The sequence below is a fragment of the Lepidothrix coronata genome, unplaced genomic scaffold (genome assembly GCF_001604755.1).
Source record: "Lepidothrix coronata isolate B3197 unplaced genomic scaffold, Lepidothrix_coronata-1.0 Scaffold204, whole genome shotgun sequence".
NCBI classification, from domain to species: Eukaryota; Metazoa; Chordata; class Aves; order Passeriformes; family Pipridae; genus Lepidothrix; species Lepidothrix coronata.
This window is the reverse complement of record NW_016690384.1, coordinates 1,337,489-1,360,183: the sequence shown is the minus strand read 5'-3', so window position 1 is coordinate 1,360,183 and position 22,695 is coordinate 1,337,489. Positions and strand designations below refer to the sequence as shown.

Below are 22,695 nucleotides of genomic sequence, written 5' to 3'. Positions count from 1 at the left end.
GTTCTCCTCACCCTCCTTGTCAGCAGCTTTAGCAGAACAGTAATTCACTGCAGGTCAGCTGGAATTCTCTAAATTATTAACAAGTTAAGGATTTTTACCATCCCTCTGAGAGCACTTCAGCCTAAGCCTGATTTGTCTTCATCTATAGCTCAATTTAACAGCACAAAACCTGCAAGCACGTTCTTTGAGATCACTTCCACTGCATGTAATGCCCTTTTCTTCCTTCCTCTACCCTTTAAAATACATATTTCTAATTGCATTGTGAACTGCTGGGGCACACAGGGAGTTTGTCTTCATTGAGCTCTAGAAACTCTCTTCATCTTCTCCCAGAAATACTTATCAGCTTAAATTATTCTTCCTAATAAGCATTAACTTGTATCTTTTGGAGTCCCTGCTCAATTCCCACACTCTGGTGATTACTGTCCCCCTTAGTTCTTGGTAATCTCTGAGATGTATTTATTGGCAAGTCGCTTGTGTGATATTCCCAGAGACAGCATATAATTGAATATAAAATGCATTCCCGATGCTCATAAAAGCAATAAAAACATCACCCTCTGCTTGCACATTAAAAATTCATCCCATGCAGGCAGAGGACAAATGCATAAAATGATCATTATGATGTGCAAATGTACTCGATGCAGGAAAACGAGACGGGGCTCGGACTGCCCATAAAAGCATTAATAGATCAGTGCTCCAATGGCAGGATTTAGGGGACTTTTAAAGATGCTGAAGACAAAATGCTGCCATTAATGACATGACTAAGGTTACCTCAGCTCACTTCCAAAGAGTGATCTGTACCATTATTAACAACAAAGGTGTGAGATCAGAATTAGCTCCCTGAAATAACACCCCCACCCCCCCCCAGATCCACTGGTTTGTGCTGGTGATCCCAGCCAGGCACTCACACTGTCTCTGGGACTCCTTTCCTGATGAACACACACCCCAAAAGGGAGACTCTCAGCCTGGGAGATCTCCTCCCACTCACAACAGAATTTCCACATGTACTTATGGCTCAGAAACTCATCCCTAAGTCTGCTGGGCACGGGTGTCCCTGTGGAACCTGGCCACTGCTTTTGTCTTTTATCTTCCAAATGGCTTCCCACTGCCAGAGGAATATTGGGAAGAAATCCTTCCTTGGGAGGGTGGTGAGGCCCTGGCACAGGTTGCCCAGAGAAGCTGTGGCTGCCCCTGGATCCCTGCAAGTGTCCAAGGCCAGGTTGGACAGGGCTTGGAGCAACCTGGGCTAGTGGGAGGTGTCCCTGTCCATGGCAGGGGGTGGGATGAGATGAGCTTTAAGGTTCCTTCCAACCCAAACTATTCTGGAATTTCACGATTGCATGAAAATCCACTGTTTGTCTTGACCTGACACTTCTCCAGCAGTTACCTGTGGTACCCCAGTGTTTTCCCCTCCCTCTTTCATTTCTATCTGAGCTAAAGATTCAATGAGCCCTTCAACAAAGGCTGCTCAACCCTCTTCTGTCTGCTCAGCACAAAGGAGCTTTAACGGGTAATTAAGCACATTGTGAGCCATTAACTCCTCTCAAGATTCCTGGGAGGCTCCTTCAAATTGGGTCTAGGAGTAGAAATTAAAATCCATCTTTTGCTCACACAGATTAATCTTTCCTAAAAGGGAAATATCACCTTCTCCTCCTTTCCCCGTGTCAGAACTGACTGAGCTTGGTTACCACACCCTGGGGTGCGGCCCCAGTCATGGAACCCTTGATCCATGGAATGGTTTGGGCTGAAAAGAACCTTAAAGTCTGTCCAGTTCCACCCCCTGCCATGGGCAGGGACACCTTCCACTACCCCAGGTTGCTCCAAGCCCCGTCCAGCCTGGCCTTGGACACTTCCAGGGATTGCAGTCCCTCTGCTCGGTTGGGTTTGGCAGCTGGCTGAGAGCCCAGTTCTCCTCCTCTGCTTGCCCTCATTCAAATGCAAACAGCTCCAGGAATTCAATCCTGAGGATTTGCTCTGCTCCACCTTGTTGTGCTGCTGATAGCTTGTTATTCCTAAAATACTCCACAGAGTTATTTAAATCCAGGAGTTTGAAGGGATTTAACCCAGCAGAGGATCCCTGGTCAAGCTCCCAGAGGTGAAGGTGGTTCCTATCCCTGACATTTCTCTGCCTTCATCTTCTCACTCTGTCACTACTTTCAGACCAAAATCTGCACTAAAAAGGGATTTATTTTTTAAATATCAGCATCAAGATGCAGCTGAGACCTTCTAAAGAGGCAGAAAAACCCCTCAGAGCAGGAATCTTCTGCCCAGCCCCTCAAAGAACACACAGCAAACAAAAGCTGCCGTTTTGAAACCAAAACCGACCCACCGTTTTCATTAAAACTCATCAACAGTTGCTCAGGAAAGCCAAGAATATTTGTTTCAATATTTACTTTATTGGAGCCCTGCAGTTTTGGCCACTCAAAAACTACTCTTAGGTGCCACCACAGTTTGCCACATGGTTTGGCTTGGAAGACCTTGGGAAAATGCTCCCATCCATTGTGTTGAGAAGACCCTTCTCACTGTTCCCTGGGGAAAACGCTCTGCCTGGCACGGAAAAATGCCTCAATTGTCCAGTCAAAAAACCCTCTCATGGAAGCAGCAGCCTCCTAAAATCAAGGTCAAACACTGGGGAACATCTGCATGTCTTTTGGAGAGTGTCTTCACTGGCAGAGATGGGGAATGGGCCACCCCAAATATCTGCCCACACCACGGTCAGGACACTGCCCTGAGCAGCAGCTTTAGCTCAGCTCAAGAGCGAGGAAAGAACTTGATCTTGAACTACCAGACACAAGTCCCTGTTTTTTGGCTCAAAGCAGCAGCTGTGCTGAAAGCTCCCACACTCCCCTTCAGCTCCACTTCAGTTGGAAGCTCCCAGATAGGAGCCGGATTCTTTGTTTTCCTCAAATCAACATTTCTAATTCCAGGAAGGGGAAAATGCCCTGTCAGTACAAGCCCTTCCCTTCTTCTGGCCACCTCATGGACCTGCTCCAGCCACTCCCAGCCTCCAGTGGGAGCAATTCCCCTGAAAACTGGCTCCCAGCACTGTGACAATAAGAGACACCTCGAATTAGGGGCAAGAAAGACAAAATAACCAGTTTCCCAAACCTCTTATCAGTGGGAATTTAGTGATCAAAGGAGTTAATTTTCCTCTGGGAGGATTTCCCACCAAACAAAAGCTTCTGAACGGATCAGTTAAAGACAAGCCAATGGCTACTCTCTGTAACAACTGATTCTGTGCTAATTACACTAATCTGTCTTTAGATCAATACTTGCTGTATCTTCAGACTCCAGCTTGTTCAACCGTTCTGACGGGAAACTGCTGTTTGTGTGGGTGAGGTAGATTGCCAAGCCTGCAGACAATTACAAATAATGAGATGCACGCCCAAACAGCCACTTCTAATCACATTAAAGGCTTTGTTCTTAATCTTTCTCGGGCTTTGCTTATATAAAATGCAACAATTACCAGGTAAAAAGTCAGTGCTCTGCTGGAGAGAGATGAATGAAGATGTGCTTTGCGAATGGCACACGTGGGGATGTTTCTAAACCTTCCAGCACAGGAACAAGAACTTACCCTGTTTAACATGTTTTCCTGGTGGAAAAGCATCTTCACATCTCAGTGGGCAAACAACCTTCCTCTTCTCACAGGACCACAATGCCCTGTCCCCATAAAAATGGACCACAGTGTCCAAGCCAGTGAAACCATGAGCACCATGAGCACCTCAGAGCCTGCTGCTGCCTCGTCTGCTTGGCCTCTCAGCTGCCCCATCCTCCTTCTAGAATCCCAGGATGCTTTGGGTGGGAAGGGACCACCTCATTCCACCCCCTGCCATGGGCAGGGACACCTTCCACTAGCCCAGGTTGCTCCAAGCCCCATCCAACCTGGCCTTTGCATCCAAACATGCTGCATTCAACCATCCCAAGCTAAAAATACCTCAAATACTCAGAATTCCATGGACTCAAAAGTAAAGGCACGAATCCCACCTTCACAGAATTCCCTGTGGAGTGAGTTTCTTCCTTGTAAAGGCTACTGGTTACACCAAACGTGTTTTCTTCCCTTGTTAAATCAGTGTCCCATTCCATGCCGTGGGTTATTTAAAGGGAAGAACAAACCCCTGGAACACCTTGTTCCATGTTCCAGAGGACAGATGGAATGTTTGGAACTGTATAAATCACAGACACGCACAACCCCCTCCCCCCCAGCAGCTGCCCAGGCAGGACAAGCTGTGGGAGCCACCCCCATCCCTCACATTTTCCAGCCTGTGGTGGGGATTCCACTGCTCTCGCTCAGCCTGTTGGGTGAAACTCTGACACAGCACAGTGATGGCCCCAGTGGAAACAAATGGAGAGGCACTAGAGAACTAAAAGCAATAATAATTAAGCTCAGTAGTAGAAAAAACTAATTCAGGAACTATCTGACATCCTCCCTTTGCTCCATCACTGGTCAAAGTGGTTGAAGGGGTTTTTATATCAAGAGGAGGAGCAGAACCTGCCACTCTGAGCAGAGAAAAAGCCCCCTAAGCCACTTAGGAATTATTTAAAACACTTGCTAAAGCCCAGTTTCTTCTTTTACCTGCCAAATCAGCTATTGCTGAGCTCACCAAGCTGCAGGCATGCAAAACAATTCCAGAACTGCAATATATAAGGTATAAATTGTACAGACACAGAGCAGTCTGAGACATGTACACACCCCTCGCCCTGCACATTTTGCAGAGGTACACTCTAAATACAGAAACGATCCTGTTTCCTCCTGAATCATCATTATTATCCCATGAATTAAATGCAGTATTATCCCAATATTTCCCTCACACCTCTCACTGCATCCAAATAGCAACACCAGCAGCTTTTCCTGCGCTGGGGCTTCGTCTCTGACGAGTTTTCTGGCTCTGGCAGAAGCTGCAGCACCTTTTGTAATATCAAGGCCCAAATTAGCTGTGCTGTTGTTGCCAAAGGGTATCAAAGGGTGGCCTCCCTGCAGCCAACCCAGAGGGCTAGGGTTTAATGAGCTTGTCTTTTGGAACTTTACTTAATTTGGCCTTTAAACCCTTGCACACTTCACAGTCCGTGCTCCCAAGTCATCCCCCCCCACCAGACTCATCCAAAGACTTTCCCTGTTCTTCCTCTAATTCTTGATCTTTTGGTCTTGTGTTTGCAACAGGATTTATCTGCAGATGTTCCCTCCAGATTCCTCCAGAAGGATCTGCAGTAATTCCTGCACCCCGTGCTCCCACATGCCCCGTTCCAAGCTGTGATTTCAAAGCTCCTCAGAGCTACTCGAGCAAACACAGACCTGGACAGGTGTCACCCCCCAAAGGGTTCCAATCAGTCAGGCAGGATTACACCATCACCCCACCACGTCCACCTGGAGGGCTCTGGGTTTGTTAAGAGTTACCTGAGGTGACAGATAATCAGGCTCTGGGTGAGATCTTTGTTCTCCCCGAAATACATTTTTCACAACCGTTTATCAAATGGCTCAGAAAAAAAAAAAAGGCAAATATTTCAGGGACAAGTGGCACATCAATTTCCATTTTTCCATCAGTTCCTCATCCACAGCTGTGTTAGCTGGGCAATGTGATAATTGCCAGCCATCCATAAGGAAAGACGAAATGAAGGCTGAAGCCTTTGATATGCAAGTCGACTCACAAAACAGGACAGGTGGGTTGGTTTGTTCACTGTGGTTCTCTTCAAAACTCCCAGCCAGCCTTTTCCAGCAGCAAGGAAACCCACCTCTTCATAATCTGCCTAAATAGATTTGAGTAACACTTATCAAAATGTCTCTGCTTGGGAATCTCTGTTGGAGCTTGGTGATTTACAGAAAATAAAGGCCAAGTAGCTAATGGGAAGAAATAACCTCTTTCTTTGACTTTTGCCACGGTCTTTTTTACTGAACCCACTTAGTAAATCCTAAAAAACTTCACAGCAAGTTGAATCTTCAATGAATCCCTCATAAAACAAGGAAACTGCCAGTCAATGCACTGCTAAGTACTTCCATTCTAACTCCTGCGGGGACCTTTCAAACCAATCTCAGTGTCTTCAGAGGTTTTTCTACCTCCTCTCAAACCTGAGGCTTTGAGGGCTTGGGAATGGTGGAATCACCGGCATGAGCTCAGGGCCCGACCAGAGGACTCAGCTGAGACAGTGATGGAGCAGTGAATGGTCACTGTTTGCCTTCAAAGGCATCACTCGGACTTTTAATTTTGGGCCCCTCAAGGCAGGAGAGACCTGGAGGGGCTGGAGCGTGTGCAGGGAAGGGAATGGAGCTGGAGAAGGGGCTGGAGCAGCAGGAGTGGCTGAGGGAGCTGGGGGGGCTCATCCTGGAGCAAAGGAGGCTCAGGGGGGACCTTCTGGCTCTGCAAGTCCCTGACAGGAGGGGGGAGCCGGGGGGGGTCGGGCTCTGCTCCCAGGGAACAAGGGACAGGAGGAGAGGGAACGGCCTCAGGCTGTGCCAGGGCAGGCTCAGGTTGGCCAGGAGGAGGAATTTGTTGCTGGAAAGGGTGGTGAGGCCTTGGCAGGGGCTGCCCAGGGAGGTTTGGAGTGCCCATCCCTGGAGGTGTCCCAGGAAGGCCTGGCCGTGGCACTCAGTGCTCTGGGCTGGGGGACAAGGTGGGCATCGGGCACAGGGGGGACTCGGTGACCTTGGAGGGCTTTTCCAACCTCAGTGATTGTGGGATTCCATTGACAGGCTGGATGGTGGGAGGAATTTCTTCCTGGAAAGTGTTGTCCAGCCCTGGCACTGCTGCCCATCCCTGGAGGGATTTAAAAAGCCTCATGGCCATGGCCCTTGGGGACGTGGGTCAGTGGTGGCCTTGGCAGTGCTGGAGGAACACTTGACTCGATGATCTTCGAGGGCTTTTCCAACCTCAACAATTCTATGATTCCTGCAGTTTCAACACTGGAGCTGCACCCCTGAACAGGAAGAAAACACCCAACAAACCTCCCGGTCCTTAAGCCAGGATGGCTACAAACAGCTCCAGCTGGAGATTCCCACCAAGCTGCAGTGGTGCCACCAAGTCTGGGAGCAGGAAACCCCCAGAAACCCTCCAGATGAAAGAGCTGCCTGCAAACCACAACTTTGAGTGTGCAGAAGAAACAGATAAAAGAGTCTAAAATATGATGTCAAGCCCCACACAGGGTATTTGGAGGGTTTATGGGCATTTCCATGCCCATCAAGTCCTTGGAAAAACAAGCCCATTTAAGAGCCAGCAATGAAACCAATGTAAAGAAACAGCACTTAAGCACAATGTTTGCCTTTTCCACTGGTGATTAAGCAGTTGCCATGGAAATGAAGCTGATCCTGCCTGAACTACTTGTCTTGGTCATCATGTAAGTATTATTGCTTGCTGTGGTATTTTGCCCTGATAAATATTGAAATTGGAAATCAAAAGACCAGGTTTTTAACTCCTCAGTCCCACACAACCCTCCATCGGGGCTACAAACAGCAGAAGTCCCAGCTGCATTTCTTTGGCAGTCAATTCTGGAAGTACAGTTCCCATTTCCAGACTTTCTTGGACATGTGAAGTCACAGGAAGGACATGCCACTGCCTGGAAGCCAAAGGTTTCTCCAAGTGCTCATTACTGCAATTAAAAAAATGAGATGGAAAAAGGACAACAGCAAGAGGATGGAACATTACACACCATGAGTCTCCTAGAAAGCAAAACAGAGATGGTGGCTACAATTCCTGTTAGGAAAATGACATTTTTCATTTAAGAGGTCTGAGTAACCTCCACACCCATGTTGGGTCTTCTGCCCCCGACGCTGGCCCAGGAGATTCCTCCCGAAATCCTTCCACGACACTATCCTCAAACAAAGATGGATTTTGATATGTCCTCCTCTTGAGAACACACATCCCTCCCTCTCTGGGTATCTGTCTTGCCCTGCACCATTTTCCAGGGAAGATATTTCCTCTTTTATCCAGCCCAGATCTCCTGAACTGCAACTCATGCCCGTCAGCCCTTGATTTATTCCTTGCCAGTACCATGAAGAGTTTGAGTCCCTGCCCTTGAAACTGCCCCTGCCCTAGTGGAGACTGCTCCTAAATCCCACCTTAACCCCCTCTCAGTCAATCTTAGAGGCTTGTCTGAGGCCCAAAACACACCACTCCAGGTGTGGCCTCTCCAGCACTGAGCAGAGGAACTAAACACTTAACTGTGCTCTTCCTAATGGACCATCCATGGGGACAGTATCTCGTGCTCCTACTGAACTCAACACCCCCTGTGTGGTCCAGGTCCTTTTCTATGGACCCCCAACCCAGGCAGGGTCACTTGGACCCAATTGACAAATGTCTCAGGGTCCCTTTCAGATCCAGGTCCACTCTTTGGCTTGGCTCCAACAGGCCTCTTCCCTTAATTTATCCCTGGATGCACATTTGCTGAGGATGACTCTGTCCCACCATCCAGCCTGTCAATGGAATCCCACAATCACTGAGGTTGGAAAAGCCCTCCAAGGTCACCGAGTCCCCCCTGTGCCCGATGCCCACCTTGTCCCTCAGCCCAGAGCACTGAGAGCCACGGCCAGGCCTTCCTGGGACACCTCCAGGGATGGGCACTCCAAACCTCCCTGGGCAGCCCCTGCCAAGGCCTCACCACCCTTTCCAGCAACAAATTCCTCCTCCTGGACAACCTGAACCCAAACCAAACACTGCCCACTGCTCTCCCTCACAGCCACCCCGTGGTGTGAGGAATCCCACATTTCCTTGGTTATTTCTAAAATGTTCCCTCAACAAATCATTCAGCCCCTAAAGCTGGATTTGTTCATCAAAGGAATGGTTTTCCAGAACACTTCTCCTGGCCTCGTGATTTCCAGGCAAACTCAAGAGCTTCATTAGGCTCCAAAGACAGTTTGGATCCACAGTTTTCCAACACAAAGTCTAAACATCCCTCTAGTAATTAGTCTGTACTCAAACTCTTCCACCAGCTGTGGATAAAAAGGCCCTTTTTCCATGACTTCCTCTCCCTCCCATGACACATATTTTAATGTGTTTAGCATGGTTGCCTTGGAGCCCAGTAGGAATTCTCTTAATATTACACCAGAGGCCTCAGCTGGTTGTCCAAGGCAATGAAGAGTTTTGAGAGAAGAAGAAATCCCAGCAAACACAACCCAAAGGCCTGGCAGACCCAACATTTCCATGAGCACTGGCAGAGGCACTTCCCTTCCATGGACTTCTAATAGTATGCAACCAAAAACACCTGCAGTGAAAATCAGGAACTTCTTAGAAGGGGGGGGGGAAAGATACAGGAGCCAAACTTCAGCCTGTAAGAAACACTCAGGTTACTCACTACTTGAAAAATAATAATATGAAAGACAATAATCCTCGTGCCACTGAGAAGGCCCATTTTACTCTGCCTGATCAAAAAGCAAAATACTTTCACGCAGACACCTGGCCCTGCTGAAATCCTTCTCCTGAGACTCCTCTGAGGACAGGAGGCTGTCAGGGGCTCTGGGAGGCAGCTTTCTGTTATTTGAGCATGCAAATAGACACAAGAATAGGGACTGTCTGGCACAGCAACACGTTGGATTGGGGGGATAAATGGCTTTTGATGAGGAATGTCAGACCCCAGGATGGGCTCTGAAGTACCTGTGACTATCAAATGGCTGCACACCGATAACCAAGGGCTCCAAAACCAGCTTTGGGGCCCAGAGGAAGGAGAGTTTAATGGGTCAGGGGAAACTTATCCTTCAAAAAGAAGGCTAAGGAACAGACCTGGATCTATTCTGTTGACCTTGCTTAAGGTGAGCATCCCTTGTTGAGATGAGAGCACTCAGCTGTAACATCCCTTTTCTAAATCTGCTGTGTTTCTGCTTCTGGTTTGATTTCCAACCCATTACAGATTCCTAATCCAATCCTGATCACTCAGAAGGAGCTGAAGGTCTTTGACCCATTCAAATGGACCAACTCAGGCATCCTGGTGAAACCAGGCACGACAGCCTGGGAACATCTGGGGCCATAAAGGAGAGAAAGGGATCACAGCCCTCGCTTTTTTTAACAGTATCGAGATTGTTTTATAAATTAAGGAGTAAAGACTATCAAATTCCACATGCATAAAGGCACCTGCAAACCAACACCCAAACAAGTCTTGCCCAGTTATTTTGGGCTCAGCTCATCCCTTCTAAGAGAAACCTCAGTGGAGCCATCCCAGAGTGCAGTGACTCCGAGATCACGCTGCTTTTCCAGAGCCCTAAATTTGAAGTCCCACCATAATGTGATCAGAATCTCTAATAATTTCATCTGCTTTAATATCTGCAGTGTAAAGCCTTCATCCTTCACCCCAATCACTCCAGTCTTCGCTACATTTTAGCAAGGAACAGAAAACAATCTTCTTGCTATATCCAGCCACCAACAGCCCCGTAATATTTCCATCCAAGATGATAATTTGTTAAGGAGGAATGATTTCAAACAAACCCTAACACCTTAATAAATCTCCGGTTATGCCTAATGTTCTGCATTGAGCTGTGAAGAGCTTGATTCCTTTGCTGCTGCAGAAAACACAAACATCTTAAGTCATGTCTCAGAAAAGACAAGATTCATCCTTTAAAAAAAAAAAAGGGATTTGGAAATCAAACAGTACAAAGTAAAAATAATCATCGTTATTTTTAAAGGCTAAAAATCAAGAGAAATAGCCCAAGATTTAACTCCTGACATCACCTCACCTTTTCAGTTTATCAGCAGAACCAGAATATCAGAATAGAACAGCAGAACCATAATTATCAGAGTATCAAATAGAATAGTAGAACCATAATTATCAGAATAATATATAAGGAGAAGGCAGCAACTTAAGCCCAGATCAGACCTTGTGCCTCTTGAGATCACGAGAGAGTCTCTGAAGGTGTTTTTCCTCACTGACAGAGCCACTACAGGGGGAAAATGCTGTCAGTGGGATCCCAGAATCCCAGGATCACTGAGGTTGGAAAAGCCCTCCGAGGTCACCGAGTCCCCCCCCGGTGCCCAATGCCCACCTTGTCCCTTTTCCCTGGGCTGCAGTAGATAATGCAGCAAGAAGACTTTTCCCTGCCTCCACTGAGACTTTTCCTTTGATTAAAACCCACTTGGTCAACACTAAACTTCTGTTCCTGAGACACACCAGGCCCAGCCCCCTCCCAGAGCCCTCCCTGTGCACTGACAGCACCCACAAGGGATCACAGGGACCAGGCTGCGGCCACTGAAACAATTCAGCACAGAAACTGCCTCAAGAAAAACCTGAACCTGAACCTTCTCCCCACTGTGAAATGAGAAAGACTGTTTTTCTTGTTACAGGGCAGGCGAAAATCGCCAGTTTGATGCCGTGGAGCATCATTTCAGTTCTGCTCCAGCGCCTGCCCAGGCACCGTGGAGAGGCTGATCCAGCTCCTCCTGCCAACCAGCCCTCAGAGCTGCCCTCAGGTGTCCCCAGCACAGCCTGAGCCTGCAATCGTGTGCTGAACAACAGACAGCACAGGCACACAACACTCTCTGCCGTCTCCAAAGCTGGAACATGGGGGGTTTTCCATGCAGGGTGACTGCAGTAGCACAAAACCTGGATGGCAGGGTCTCCACACTTCATGGATGAGCCCAGGAAGTGCAAGGACCTCCCAGGAGCTCCTGTGGGCACCTTGGGAATCATCACCACCTGCCCCCTCATACAGCTTCTCACATAAAGCCCCCCCTGAATCCTCCCCACAGAAATCCAACGGCCTTTTCCTTCTCTCCACCCTTAAGGTCCCTTCCAAGCCAAACCAGTCCGTGGTTCTTTGATCCTAGGACTGCCTTGGAAAATCTGGACACCCCAAAGGTGGGTGATGACCAGCCCTTTTTGGGAACATCTTTCAAGACGATGCTCTTGGCCTTCAAAGCCTTGGACTGCACCTCCATTCCAGCGGGGATGGTCCAAGCAACCTCTTGAGATGGAAAGGAGCAAAAGGAGCTTGGTCTGGATGGGCTCCTGGTTTGAACCAGTACCTGTGTCCCTGGATTTCACTGGGCATTAGGAACAGATGGGATTATTTGCTTTATAGAAATAATGGCCCTTTCCCTCTGTTTCTGTTATCCCCCCTGTTCACTTTGCCCACATCCCAGTGTCCCACAAAAGTTGGATTCATGAAGCCAAACCCCACGTTGCAGATTTAGTCCCCTGAAACTCTCTCAGTGTAACTTCCCAAAGTCACCATCAACCTTTAACTCTCTTTTTTCAAATTCTCCCCTCCTTTTCCTCCTTCATCCAGATCCAAGGCTTTGACATGAAGTTAAAGCTCGGACTGACAAGATCCTTGAAGGTAAGATTGTGTCTATGTGGGAACTTCCTTCCAATATCCACTTCCAAAGCTCGATCCTGCCTCTGAGGTGACTCCAAGTATCCACCATCTGTTCTCCTGATCAGCTCCAGGGTCTTGGATGAATCACTTACACCACGGACTGGAACCTGCAGCCTCTTTTAATTGAACTTTAGGAAGCTTTTTTTTTTAAAAAAAAAAAAAGCAATATTCACTCTTTCAAGGCATCCTGGTCTTTAAACTTCCATGATTTAGCAGGAAATTGTTGCCAGAGCACAAGCCTTTTATTTCTTGGACAAATTTATTTGATTAACTGCTGTTTCCTTGACTGAAAGATTCTGATTTTGCTTAAATGGAGTTATTTTTAGGGCTGGCTTGAGAAGGGAATCATTCCAGTGCTGTAACCATGAACAGTGCAGTGAGATGCACAGTTGATTTTAGCAGTGACAGTGATGCTCTTCCTCGCTTGTATGAGGACAAACATATTGAATTACAGACAAAAAGCACTAATTGGGAAAGAGCTAAAGATAAATGCAGCAAAACCAGCCCTGTAGCACAAGGAGTTGCTCAACCTACAACACAATATTTAATTTCCCTTTTCACTGTTGGCTGCACTACGAACCACCTTGGGCTGACACTGCTTTTGCCACATAATGGGCTCCCAAAAATTTGTGTTTCAAAGGGAATCGTTGCTGTGATTTGTCTTGCAGCACAGACACAGGGATCAAAAAAAAAAACAAACAAACAAACCAAAAACCAGCCTGGTTTTCCAGCTCCTGCTTGAAGGAGGTGCTGCTGGGGGATTAGGCTGGCTTTTGATCGCACTGGTTCCTCACACCAACCAGGAAAAAGAGGATATTCCCTTGCTCCTGACTCCAGGAGAGTTGTTTGAGGTAACTCAGAAGAGTTATCCCAAGTTTTCGTAGGAACCACTACACCTTGGAGCAAACCAGGAGTCAGCCTTCCCGGCCCAGGACCCCTTAGGAATGTCCACCTGGATTTCTGAAGCGGGAAACGCACTTTTTATGGGGTTATGGTTTTCTTATGGCACTCAAAGGAAAATATTGGACATAAAGGGTGACACTGTGTCGTGGGGATGTTCCTGCTGCTCTTGTTCTCAGCAGGATAAATGAGAATAAATAACTGAATCTCCCTGTGTCACCCCCAGAAGCTCATTTTCTGTTGTGCTTTGTCCATGTACGTTACGGGAGACAACGATCATTATGTTGTTGTGACTCATGACATGATTAAAAAGGGTAATTTTTAGACCAATATCAGCAGGAAATGATGCTGCCCAACCCCCCTGACTTTTCTGTGGACAGGCACCATTTAAACCTTCATTTCTGTTGCATTTATTCCTTCAAAAGAGCATTGTCATTCATGTCTTAATATAGGAAAAAAAAACCTCCAACCCCCCCCGAAAACCAAATAAAGGCAAATATTGACATGCTTCTTGTTTTCAGGATTTATCCTACTTTTCCTGAAAAACATTTAGAAGGAAAACACCTTTATAAATAAGCATTTAATGCACCAACTGGGAATTAGGCTGAGCTTGAGACAGGTACAAGTTCCCAGAGCCCACGTGGAGAACCCAGTGGGAAGAACCATTTTGTCAGGACCTTCCCCGGCTCCAATTGGGAGAAACCCTTCTCTTAAACTCCAACTGTGAGATTTAAAATAGAAATACCTGTTTGCTTTCACAGAACCTCCCTGAGGAGCACCCAGAGGGGACTCCACAAACAGGCAGCTCAGACACCCGTGAGGAAACGCCCCTCGGTTCCCTCCTCGCTGTTTGCTCTGAAGTGAAAGCTGGGCAGGCTTTGCTGAACCTGAATCCAAATTAATCTCCACAATCTTCTAGAAAATCTCTATTAAAGCTAAAAGCTTAAAGGCTTAATGTGTGTTTAAAGGGTTTGTGCTCAGCCCAGAGCAGAGCCCACGCTCGGCTTGGCTTTCCTCCCCCAGCCCACCGGGAAGGCCAAGGCTTGGCAATGGCTGAGGGGAGGGTTTTTTAAGCCCTTTTGGTGCAGCAACAGGTTTTGTTTTCTCCCCTGAGCCTGCTTGTTGCTAACCATCAGCTGAGACACCTGGAAAAGGCTTTGACAGTTCCTTTGATGTCACCCCTGAGCTGCAGAACATCCCCGTGGAGCCCCCAGGCCCCTCCAGGGCAGAGATATTTTTATTATTTTATATAAACAACTACTACTTAATAGATATAGTACATAAAATACATGTTTACATAACATAATAATTATTATTTATATTATTGATACTCTTTGTATAATTTCTATTATTATTTTATTTTTCCCTATGTCCCGATTTCCTCCAAGAGAAAAACTAATTTAAAGGTGAATAAATACAAGCTATTTCTTGAGTATATTTTACTGGATGTCCAAGTGAATGTACTGTGCATGTTTTTTTCTGATTTTAGAAGTCTTATGTTTGAAAAGTAGGTCAGGAACAAAAGCAGACCAAGCACGTGACACGGAAGGGTCAAAATTAGTCTGGCCACTTTGGGGGCATCTGTTCCCTCTGCTTTGATGTGGCTGGAGGGAATTATTTTCCCATCCCAAACCCCCTTTTTAAGAGGGTACATCATACTTGGGTCAAAGATTTGCAAACTGGAAGATCTTCCAGGTCTTCTCACAGCGCTTTTCCCTGAAAACCTCTCTCTGGAAAACAGGAGCTAATCCCAGAAAAGCAGCAATAATCACCAAAACGTGGAAAATGAGCTGCCTCCAAACGGAGCTTCTCCTGGGAGAGGTGAGAGGGAGCCCAGAGGGGAGGGATTTTGATCCCATCCCCACCTGTCATCCCTACAAGTCATCTGTGGGTGTAATTCCAGCCCTCCCAGCACTGGGAGGGGGCTGGGGGGGAAATGCTGCAGGGGGGGTGTTCTGATGTGGGACCAGCCTGGGGTAGGAACATCTCAGTAGTGCTGGGATGGCTGAAAGCATCACAGGGACCTGGGCCTTTCCCTGCTCCACAGTTTGGTGACACCATCCCTCGGTTTGGGATCATTTTGCTGCTGAAACATGGCCTGTCCCCTCCCTGCTGTGGCACCTGATTTCATGGAATCACACACAGGTTTGGGTTGGAAGGGACCTTAAAGCTCATCCAGTCCCACCCCTTCCATGTGCAGGGACACCTCCCACCAGCCCAGGTTGCTCCAAGTCCCGTCCAACCTGGCCTTGGACACTTCCAGGGATCCAGGGGCAGCCACAGCTTCTCTGGGCAACCTGGGCCAGGGCCTCCCCACCCTCACAGCCAACAATTCCTTCCCAATATCCCATCTAACCCTGCCCTCTGGCAGTGGGAAGCCATTCCCCCTTGTCCTGTCCCTCCATCCCTTGTCCCCAGTCCCTCTCCAGCTCTCCTGGAGCCCCTTTAGGCCCTGGGAGGGGACCTCTCAGGTCTCCCTGGAGCCTTCTCTTCTCCAGGTGAACACCCCCAGCTCTCTAAATAATAAGGAGTGTTCATTACTGATCCTCTCCAAGGCTTAATTCCCTTAATTTTCAATCCTACCATCATCTCCCAGCCTGCTGAAGGACCAAATTTTGGCTATTTAGCTTTTCTTCTTGTAAACCCAGTGGCTGATGACAAACCCCAGGGAAGGGGATTCCTGGGATATTAGAGATGGCTTTGGAGGGTTTGTTCCAGCAGCACAAACCAAAGGAATGTTTGAGAGTGTTAAGGAGTGAAAGACTTGGCTTCATGTTTTCCTTTTTACTCATCCAACCTGCATTTTCCAGCAAACTCAAGCTTTTTTTTTTTCCCCTAGAAACTCACATTTGACTTCTCGAAGAACACACTTGAAATGGGTTTCAAATTCCACCACAGTTTAAAAACCAGATTTTTCCCAGGGAAAAGGGGGGGGGTGTTATAAAAATGGGTGTTCTCTTACACAGGGAATGCTTGGAATGACTCATGTTAGAGCTTTTCTCTCACACCTTGGCCGTGGGACTCTTTGCCAACGAATAACTCACAAGAGGAATGAAACTAAACCACAGCAAGGCTCTCCCCGCTTTAAGCAAATTAAAATAATAATAATAATAATAATAATAATAATAATAATAATAATAATAATAATATTGAAGACATGAGTAGGAAACAAACACTGCACTCAGGAAAAAACAAAAAGGCAAAAGATGAGGACGGGAGTTGCACTGAATTTGGGGATAAATAAACGAGTGTCATACCTTTTTAAAAATTCCATATACTCAGTATGCTTGATGAGGCCAGTCCTCATCATTATTGTTTGAAAACATTGCCGATCAATAGCCCAAAGTTTCACATTTACGAGAGCTGGAAGACAAAACAAACAAGGGGAAAAGGTGATTAGCAAAGAACGAGTCGGAGCCGGCGAATCCCGCTGGGAACCGAGGAGGGAACGGGGACACGGGACACGCTCCAGCCCGGGACACAGGGCTCAAACAGCAGGCAGCACCCCGGGAGGGTGGGGAACAGCCTCGGGGGCAGGGAGAGGGTGGAAAGGGGGCCTGGAAGCAACTGTGGGATGAGAAGAAATCAGGGAAGGCTGAAGGCGAGCGAGGGACAGGGGAATGTTCGTCCTAACCCGGGACACCACGGGATTTCGGGAGGTTTTAGGGCATTATCCAGCAAAATCAATTTAAGGATTCATTCTACTCCCAAAGGAGATCAGAAATTCTTCCTTGACTTCAAGGAAACTTCCAGAACAGGGACATTTCCAGAACCAAGCCCTGTTATACCTTAATAATTAAACACCTCCCAGTCCGGGAGGTTTTGAGACATTTCTTCTCCCAACTTCAGTTTGTCTCCGCTAAATTCCAAGACTTCCATGGAAATGGTCCAGATTTTCATCTGAGATATTTGCATTAACTACAAATGCCTGAATATATACAGTTTATAACAGTTTCTCCTTAGAGGAACAGTTTAATTAAACAGAACTACTCTCAGGACCTCTACACTTGCATTAATTCAATTTTTCTTTTTTTTCAGAGAGTAATTGCAATAAGTTCCATCCCCTTCTCCCCATTTCATTACAGGAAAGAGCAACGAGCAAACAGACTTTCAGCAAAATATTTACGAATATTCTCACTGATAAAATCCGAGCAAAGCATTTGCTTTGATTTGCTGGTCCTTAAGTTCCCAAACCTCCCACATAATGAGTTTTTTTTCCCCTAACTGCATTTGCAGGGTGGAAAACCTTCAAAGTGCAAATTCAACCGTTCCTTCTAGAATTGCACAGCAGAACTAAGGGACAGCATCACATCCTTTAAAGCCTCTTCTTGTTTTCGAGGCAGAAACTTCTTTTTGAGAAGCATTTCTGGTTTTAAAATTGAACTGATAGGGAAATAATGACCTTTGGTATTTGGAGATTTATGTCACAACTTAGTTTTTCCCTCTCTTCTGAGTGGAAATGACAACTAATATGAACAGGATCTGTATTTTTATGGGGGGTTAACTGTATTCCATAAAATAAGGGGTGTTGATGTTTAGATGAGCTCAATAGACAGGGCTTGGAGCAACCTGGGCTAGTGGAAGGTGTGGATCAAGGGGCTGGATCAAGATGAGCTTTAAAGTCCCTTCCCACTCAAACTGTTCTATGAGTCTGTGAAAAAACACACATATAGACACTGAGAATTATTTTACATATATAATTTTACAGACATCATGCATGCAATTCCATGATCCTTCATTCCATATTATATCTTTCAATAAATCCATATGTACCCCCCCTGATTGCACACACCAGCTCCATCACAAGGCCCAGGCAGCTCAGGAAAAGTGAAGTGCAGACAACACAGTTCTCTATTAATTCCAATCACTCCTCATCCTTTACACTCACATTTGTCCTGCCTTAATGACAAACAGCTGCTTTAATAATGGCTAATCAGGGCAGAGGTTTAAATGTCAGGAAGATCCTTTTAATCAAGCGTGAGCATCGTCTCCTGTTGTGCTTAAAACCCTCTGTCGATGTGTTAGAGGGTTCCTGGAGGAACAGAAGGAATTTCCTAAGATTTGATGCTATTAAAGACTTCAAAGTTATATATTTCAGAGTGCCCTAAGATGAAAAATGTGTCTGTGGGATGTGTAACACAAAGTCATCTCCACCGTGGAGAACCGAGTTAGAGCAGATGCAGACAGAGGTGACACAGAGATTTTCTGGTCCAACCTCAGATTTTCTGTGAAGCTTGATTTGCTGAGAATATCCTATTCCCTGACTGCAGGAACCACAACCACAAAGGAACAGGAGAAATAAAATCCCGGGAAGAGATGTGTCCAAGCCTCTCTGTGAGGGGAGCTTCCTTCCTCGACAACAGCAAATGTCACCCTGCAATCCAAGCAGCTCCACTGGGGGCACACCACAATTAAAGTTTAGTGCCTCTTTCACATTTTTTCATGCTAAAATGCCATAGCTGGGGTTTGTTTTTATTGGACAGGGATGCCCAGGCTTGGGAGCTCTCTCTCTGTATCCAATTTTAGGAGCTCTCCAGCTGAGGGTACTGGATGATGCTCTGCAAGTCTGCAGGACACTTGAATTCCACGTTCAAGAAACAGATTTACCTGACTCTGAACCTCCAAGTGAAAGGGATGTGCTTCAGGGGCTGAAAACAAAGCAAAATGCTGCTGGAAAAACAGGGAAGGGCAGCGAGAGCCCAAGCAAAGGAATCGGGGTTTCACGGCTCAAAACTGGCTGGGGGTGGAGATATTACCATGAAAGTTTAGATCTGAAGTGTTTGCCGTGGTTAAGACTTGATTTCTGCTGCCAAGTTGACGGAAATTATTTCAATCAACCATTCCAGTAAATTCCTGGCACCCCTCTCCACATCAAAATCGATGACTAAAGCAAAGAAATGAATTTCAAAATGCTTTTACAAACCCAAGTTCTTCCAAAGAGAAGTTTTCTTCCTGTTCATTTCTCTGGGGCAGCCTGTGAAAATCTATCCCCTCTAAATAAATAGGGACTGTTCATTACTGAACCTGTCCAGGGTTTAATTCTCCGAATTTTCAACCCTGCCATCATGTCCCATCCTGCTGAAGGACAAAGTTTTGGCTGTTTTGCTTCTTTTCTTCTTTTGGACCCAGTGGCTGAAGGTCATCAGCTCTGGGGTCAGGTCTGAGCTGCTCCTACACCACGTGCAAAGGCACTGAAATAAGGGGGGGATGTAAAGGTTGAAATGAAAATATTTACAGAAGAGCCAGGTAAGTATTATTTATGTTATATGTGTGTGTATATATATATATATATACACATATATCTATATATAGAGAGGTGGTGAAGCCCTTAACATTAAAAGATGCCTTAAATCCTTGAAATCAGAGCAGTGCCCAGCCCAGATTATTTCCAGATTAAATGCAGGGTTCATATGGCCCTGCAAACTTTTCACATCTTCCCAAGTTTTCACTTAGTGCTCAGTGAAGCCTTTCCAAGCTTTTTCAAGGATCACTGGGTGAATCATCCTCAGCTCAAGCATTATCCAACCTGAAACTTATTATTCCCTTGCCCCCCCCAAGCCGGAATTCGTCACCTCCCTTTTGCTTTTAGGCCATTTTATTCAAATAACTCTTTGTTTATCCACCTTCAGGCAAAGAACCAGCAGCATCTTCATGTCCTCAGGGCCTTTTGGACAGACAAGACATAAAATTTCCACTCAAATTTAAACATCCTCCCACCTGGGGTGTGATTTTGCAGGATTATTGTGCCCACTGCCACCGGGGGAAGCAGAGCCATTGCCAGTTGCTTGTGTTTCGTCCTGTTTATCGACCAAAATGAGGATGAAAAACACATTTAACTAAGCAGAAGGAGCACATGGAATTGTTTCAGCTCCTAAACACACTGTGAATCATGGAAGAGGCTCCAGCAGTTCTGGGATGAGGCATGGAATGATGCCCTGGGGGTGGAATGGCTGGAGCAAGAACAAATTGCTTTATTCTCAGGTGTTTCTGTCTCTAGTTTTTAATAAGAGCAGCACTGTGACAATGACTCTCCATCCTGATGCTCCCCAGTTTCCAGCAGGTCCTTTCCCATCGTTCCCCAGGGGGAGTTTTGTCACCTCCCAGGGGGCAAAGAAGGAGCAACTTCACTTTGACCAAGGACAGATGCAGAGACAAATAAAATTCCCACTGGGATAGATGGGATATTGGGAAGGAATTGTTCCCTGGGAGGGTGGGGAGGCCCTGGCACAGGTTGCCCAGAGAAGCTGTGGCTGCCCCTGGATCTCTGGAAGTGTCCAAGGCCAGGTTGGAGCAACCTGGGCTAGTGGGAGGTGTCCCTGCCCATGGCAGGGGGTGGCACTGGATGATCTTAAAGATCCTTCCCAACCCAAATTCCATGATAATCCCAACTTTCCACGAGAGATGTAAAATTTAACAGCATTAAAAAGATCAGACCACATCCCTCAGCCCATGCTAAGGACAATAATCTGAATAAATAAGCAGACATCACGGAGCATCCCAGGACTTTTCTTGCCACAGGAACCAAGTAACCCAAAATCTGCCCCAGAATCCACCTTCACCCAAGCTTTCAAAGAAAACTCCATGTCTCCTGATGGGTTATTCAGGAATAATCTCACCCTGGGTGTTTTTATTCATTGAAATGTTTCCCTAAGGGCGTATATTATTATTTGGTTTGACCTAATACATTGTTTGATCTAATGCATTATCATTTGGTTTGATCTAAAATAACTCCCAGTCTTTTTGGCTCCCAAAAATGTCTCCATCCTCTTCTGAAGGCTTGTAACTCCTCAGCCTTAATGAGAAGGGGTGACAAGGATTAATTAAGCATTAGGAAAGTGTTCAGTCAGGTCAGGTATTTTCCTCGGAATTTCAAAACACCTGTACTACAAACCCCACTAATTAATGTCCTGATCTGCTGTTTTCAAGCTCACTGGTATTTTACATAACCTTCACCATGTCACCTCTTACTCAGCCTGGCTGCATAAATGTAGTTCTGCTCTTCCTCCCTCCCTGCAACACAGAGGTTTCTCTGGGTTTTTAATTAATCCTTGTACAAGCACGAGCTCACAAACTACCTCAGAAATCAAAATTATTCCAGTCCTGAACGTTGAAAGCTGAAATAGTTCCTTATAGTTAAGAGAGAAGAAGTTGAAAGCCCCAAAAACTCCTTCCAGGTCCTGTTTTGAGCCAGATGGAGAGTGATGTGAGATTAATGGAAAGCCAACAAGGGTTTAATGCAGGTCAGAAGCCTCAAATTTAGTTGCTCAAACAACTGATTTAATGCACTGAACACAAGAGAGGGGTTGAGGTAAAATGTCTCCAACTATTTGGGGAAGGAAAAGGAGAAAAGAACCCAAATCTCTCAGCCTGGGTCCCATCAGCTCCCAAGGCAAGAGCACGGAAGCATCACCAAGAAAGAGGAGTGAGGAAAGTAAAATATTCCCTTTAAAAGAGACACATCAGTTCTGGCTCGTTGCCCAAAGGAGCCCCAAACCCTGAGGAAAATTAATATCCCCAATTAAAGGAGGGATTTTGACACTTAATAAAGGGGTGAGGCAGCTCAGAGAGAGTCCCCAGCCTGGAATTCCAGCTCCTGGAACACAGGTGGGGCAGGCCCAGGGCTCTGGGTTTTGGGAAGGGGGGAATTGCTCTGATGCTGGAGAAGAAGGAAAGGCCAGAAGAACTGGGGGGGACTTTGTGAGATCGGGGCAAAAACAGTAGAGGTTCTAAAAGTGGATGGAAATCCCAGGTGGAAACACCTGCAAGTCTTTTGGTTTCTTATGGAATCACAGGATCATGGAATGCTTTGGGTTGGAAGAGACCTTGAAGCTCATCCCATGGGCAGGGACACCTCCCACTAGCCCAGGCTGCTCCAACCTGGCCTTGGACACTTCCAGGGATCCAGGGGCAGCCACAGCTTCTCTGGGCAACCTGTGCCAGGGCCTCCCCACCCTCCCAGGGAACAATTTCTTCCCAATCTCCCATCTATCCCTGCCCTCTGGCAGTGGGAAACCATTCCCTGTGTCCTGTCCCTCCATCCCTTGTCCCCAGTCCCTCTCCAGCTCTCCTGGAGCCCCTTTAGGCCCTGGAAGGGGCTCTCAGCTCTCCCTGGATCCTTCTCTTCTCCAGGTGAACCCCCCCAGTTCTCCCAGCCTGGCTCCAGAGCTTGGGGATCATCATTAGGATGATCTGCACAAGTTTGGAGCTGGTTTGGTTACTTTTAGGAGGTAAAGGGTTAAATGCTGATTAAAGCCAGAGGTTGGGATCCTAAAGAGCCATTGGCTGGAAAATTGCACTGGGGCTGAGTATTTCAGGGATGATTGGAAAATAAAAGAGGATTTTACAGTCCATGTGTATGAAAATACTGCTTTAGGGACACAGGGCTACCAGAAATGATGGAAAAGCGGGGGAAAGGTGGTTTGAACTCCACAGAGTGATGAGATCCTTTCCTCTGTCTCTCACTGAGCCCTGCAACACAACTTGATACTAAAAGACCCAAAATAAGCAGTTCA

At 46.6% G+C, this 22,695-nt stretch overlaps 1 protein-coding gene across 1 annotated transcript in view; it reads right to left on the bottom strand.

Moving 5' to 3' along the window:
- PRKG1 (protein kinase, cGMP-dependent, type I) overlaps nucleotides 1-22,695 on the bottom strand; it is a 367,703-nt gene that overhangs the window by 136,645 nt on the left and 208,363 nt on the right. Inside the window, exon 4 of the mRNA XM_017832653.1 lies at nucleotides 16,441-16,546. Coding sequence (XP_017688142.1) covers nucleotides 16,441-16,546 — 106 coding nt within the window. The remainder of the gene's footprint in view (nucleotides 1-16,440; nucleotides 16,547-22,695) is intronic.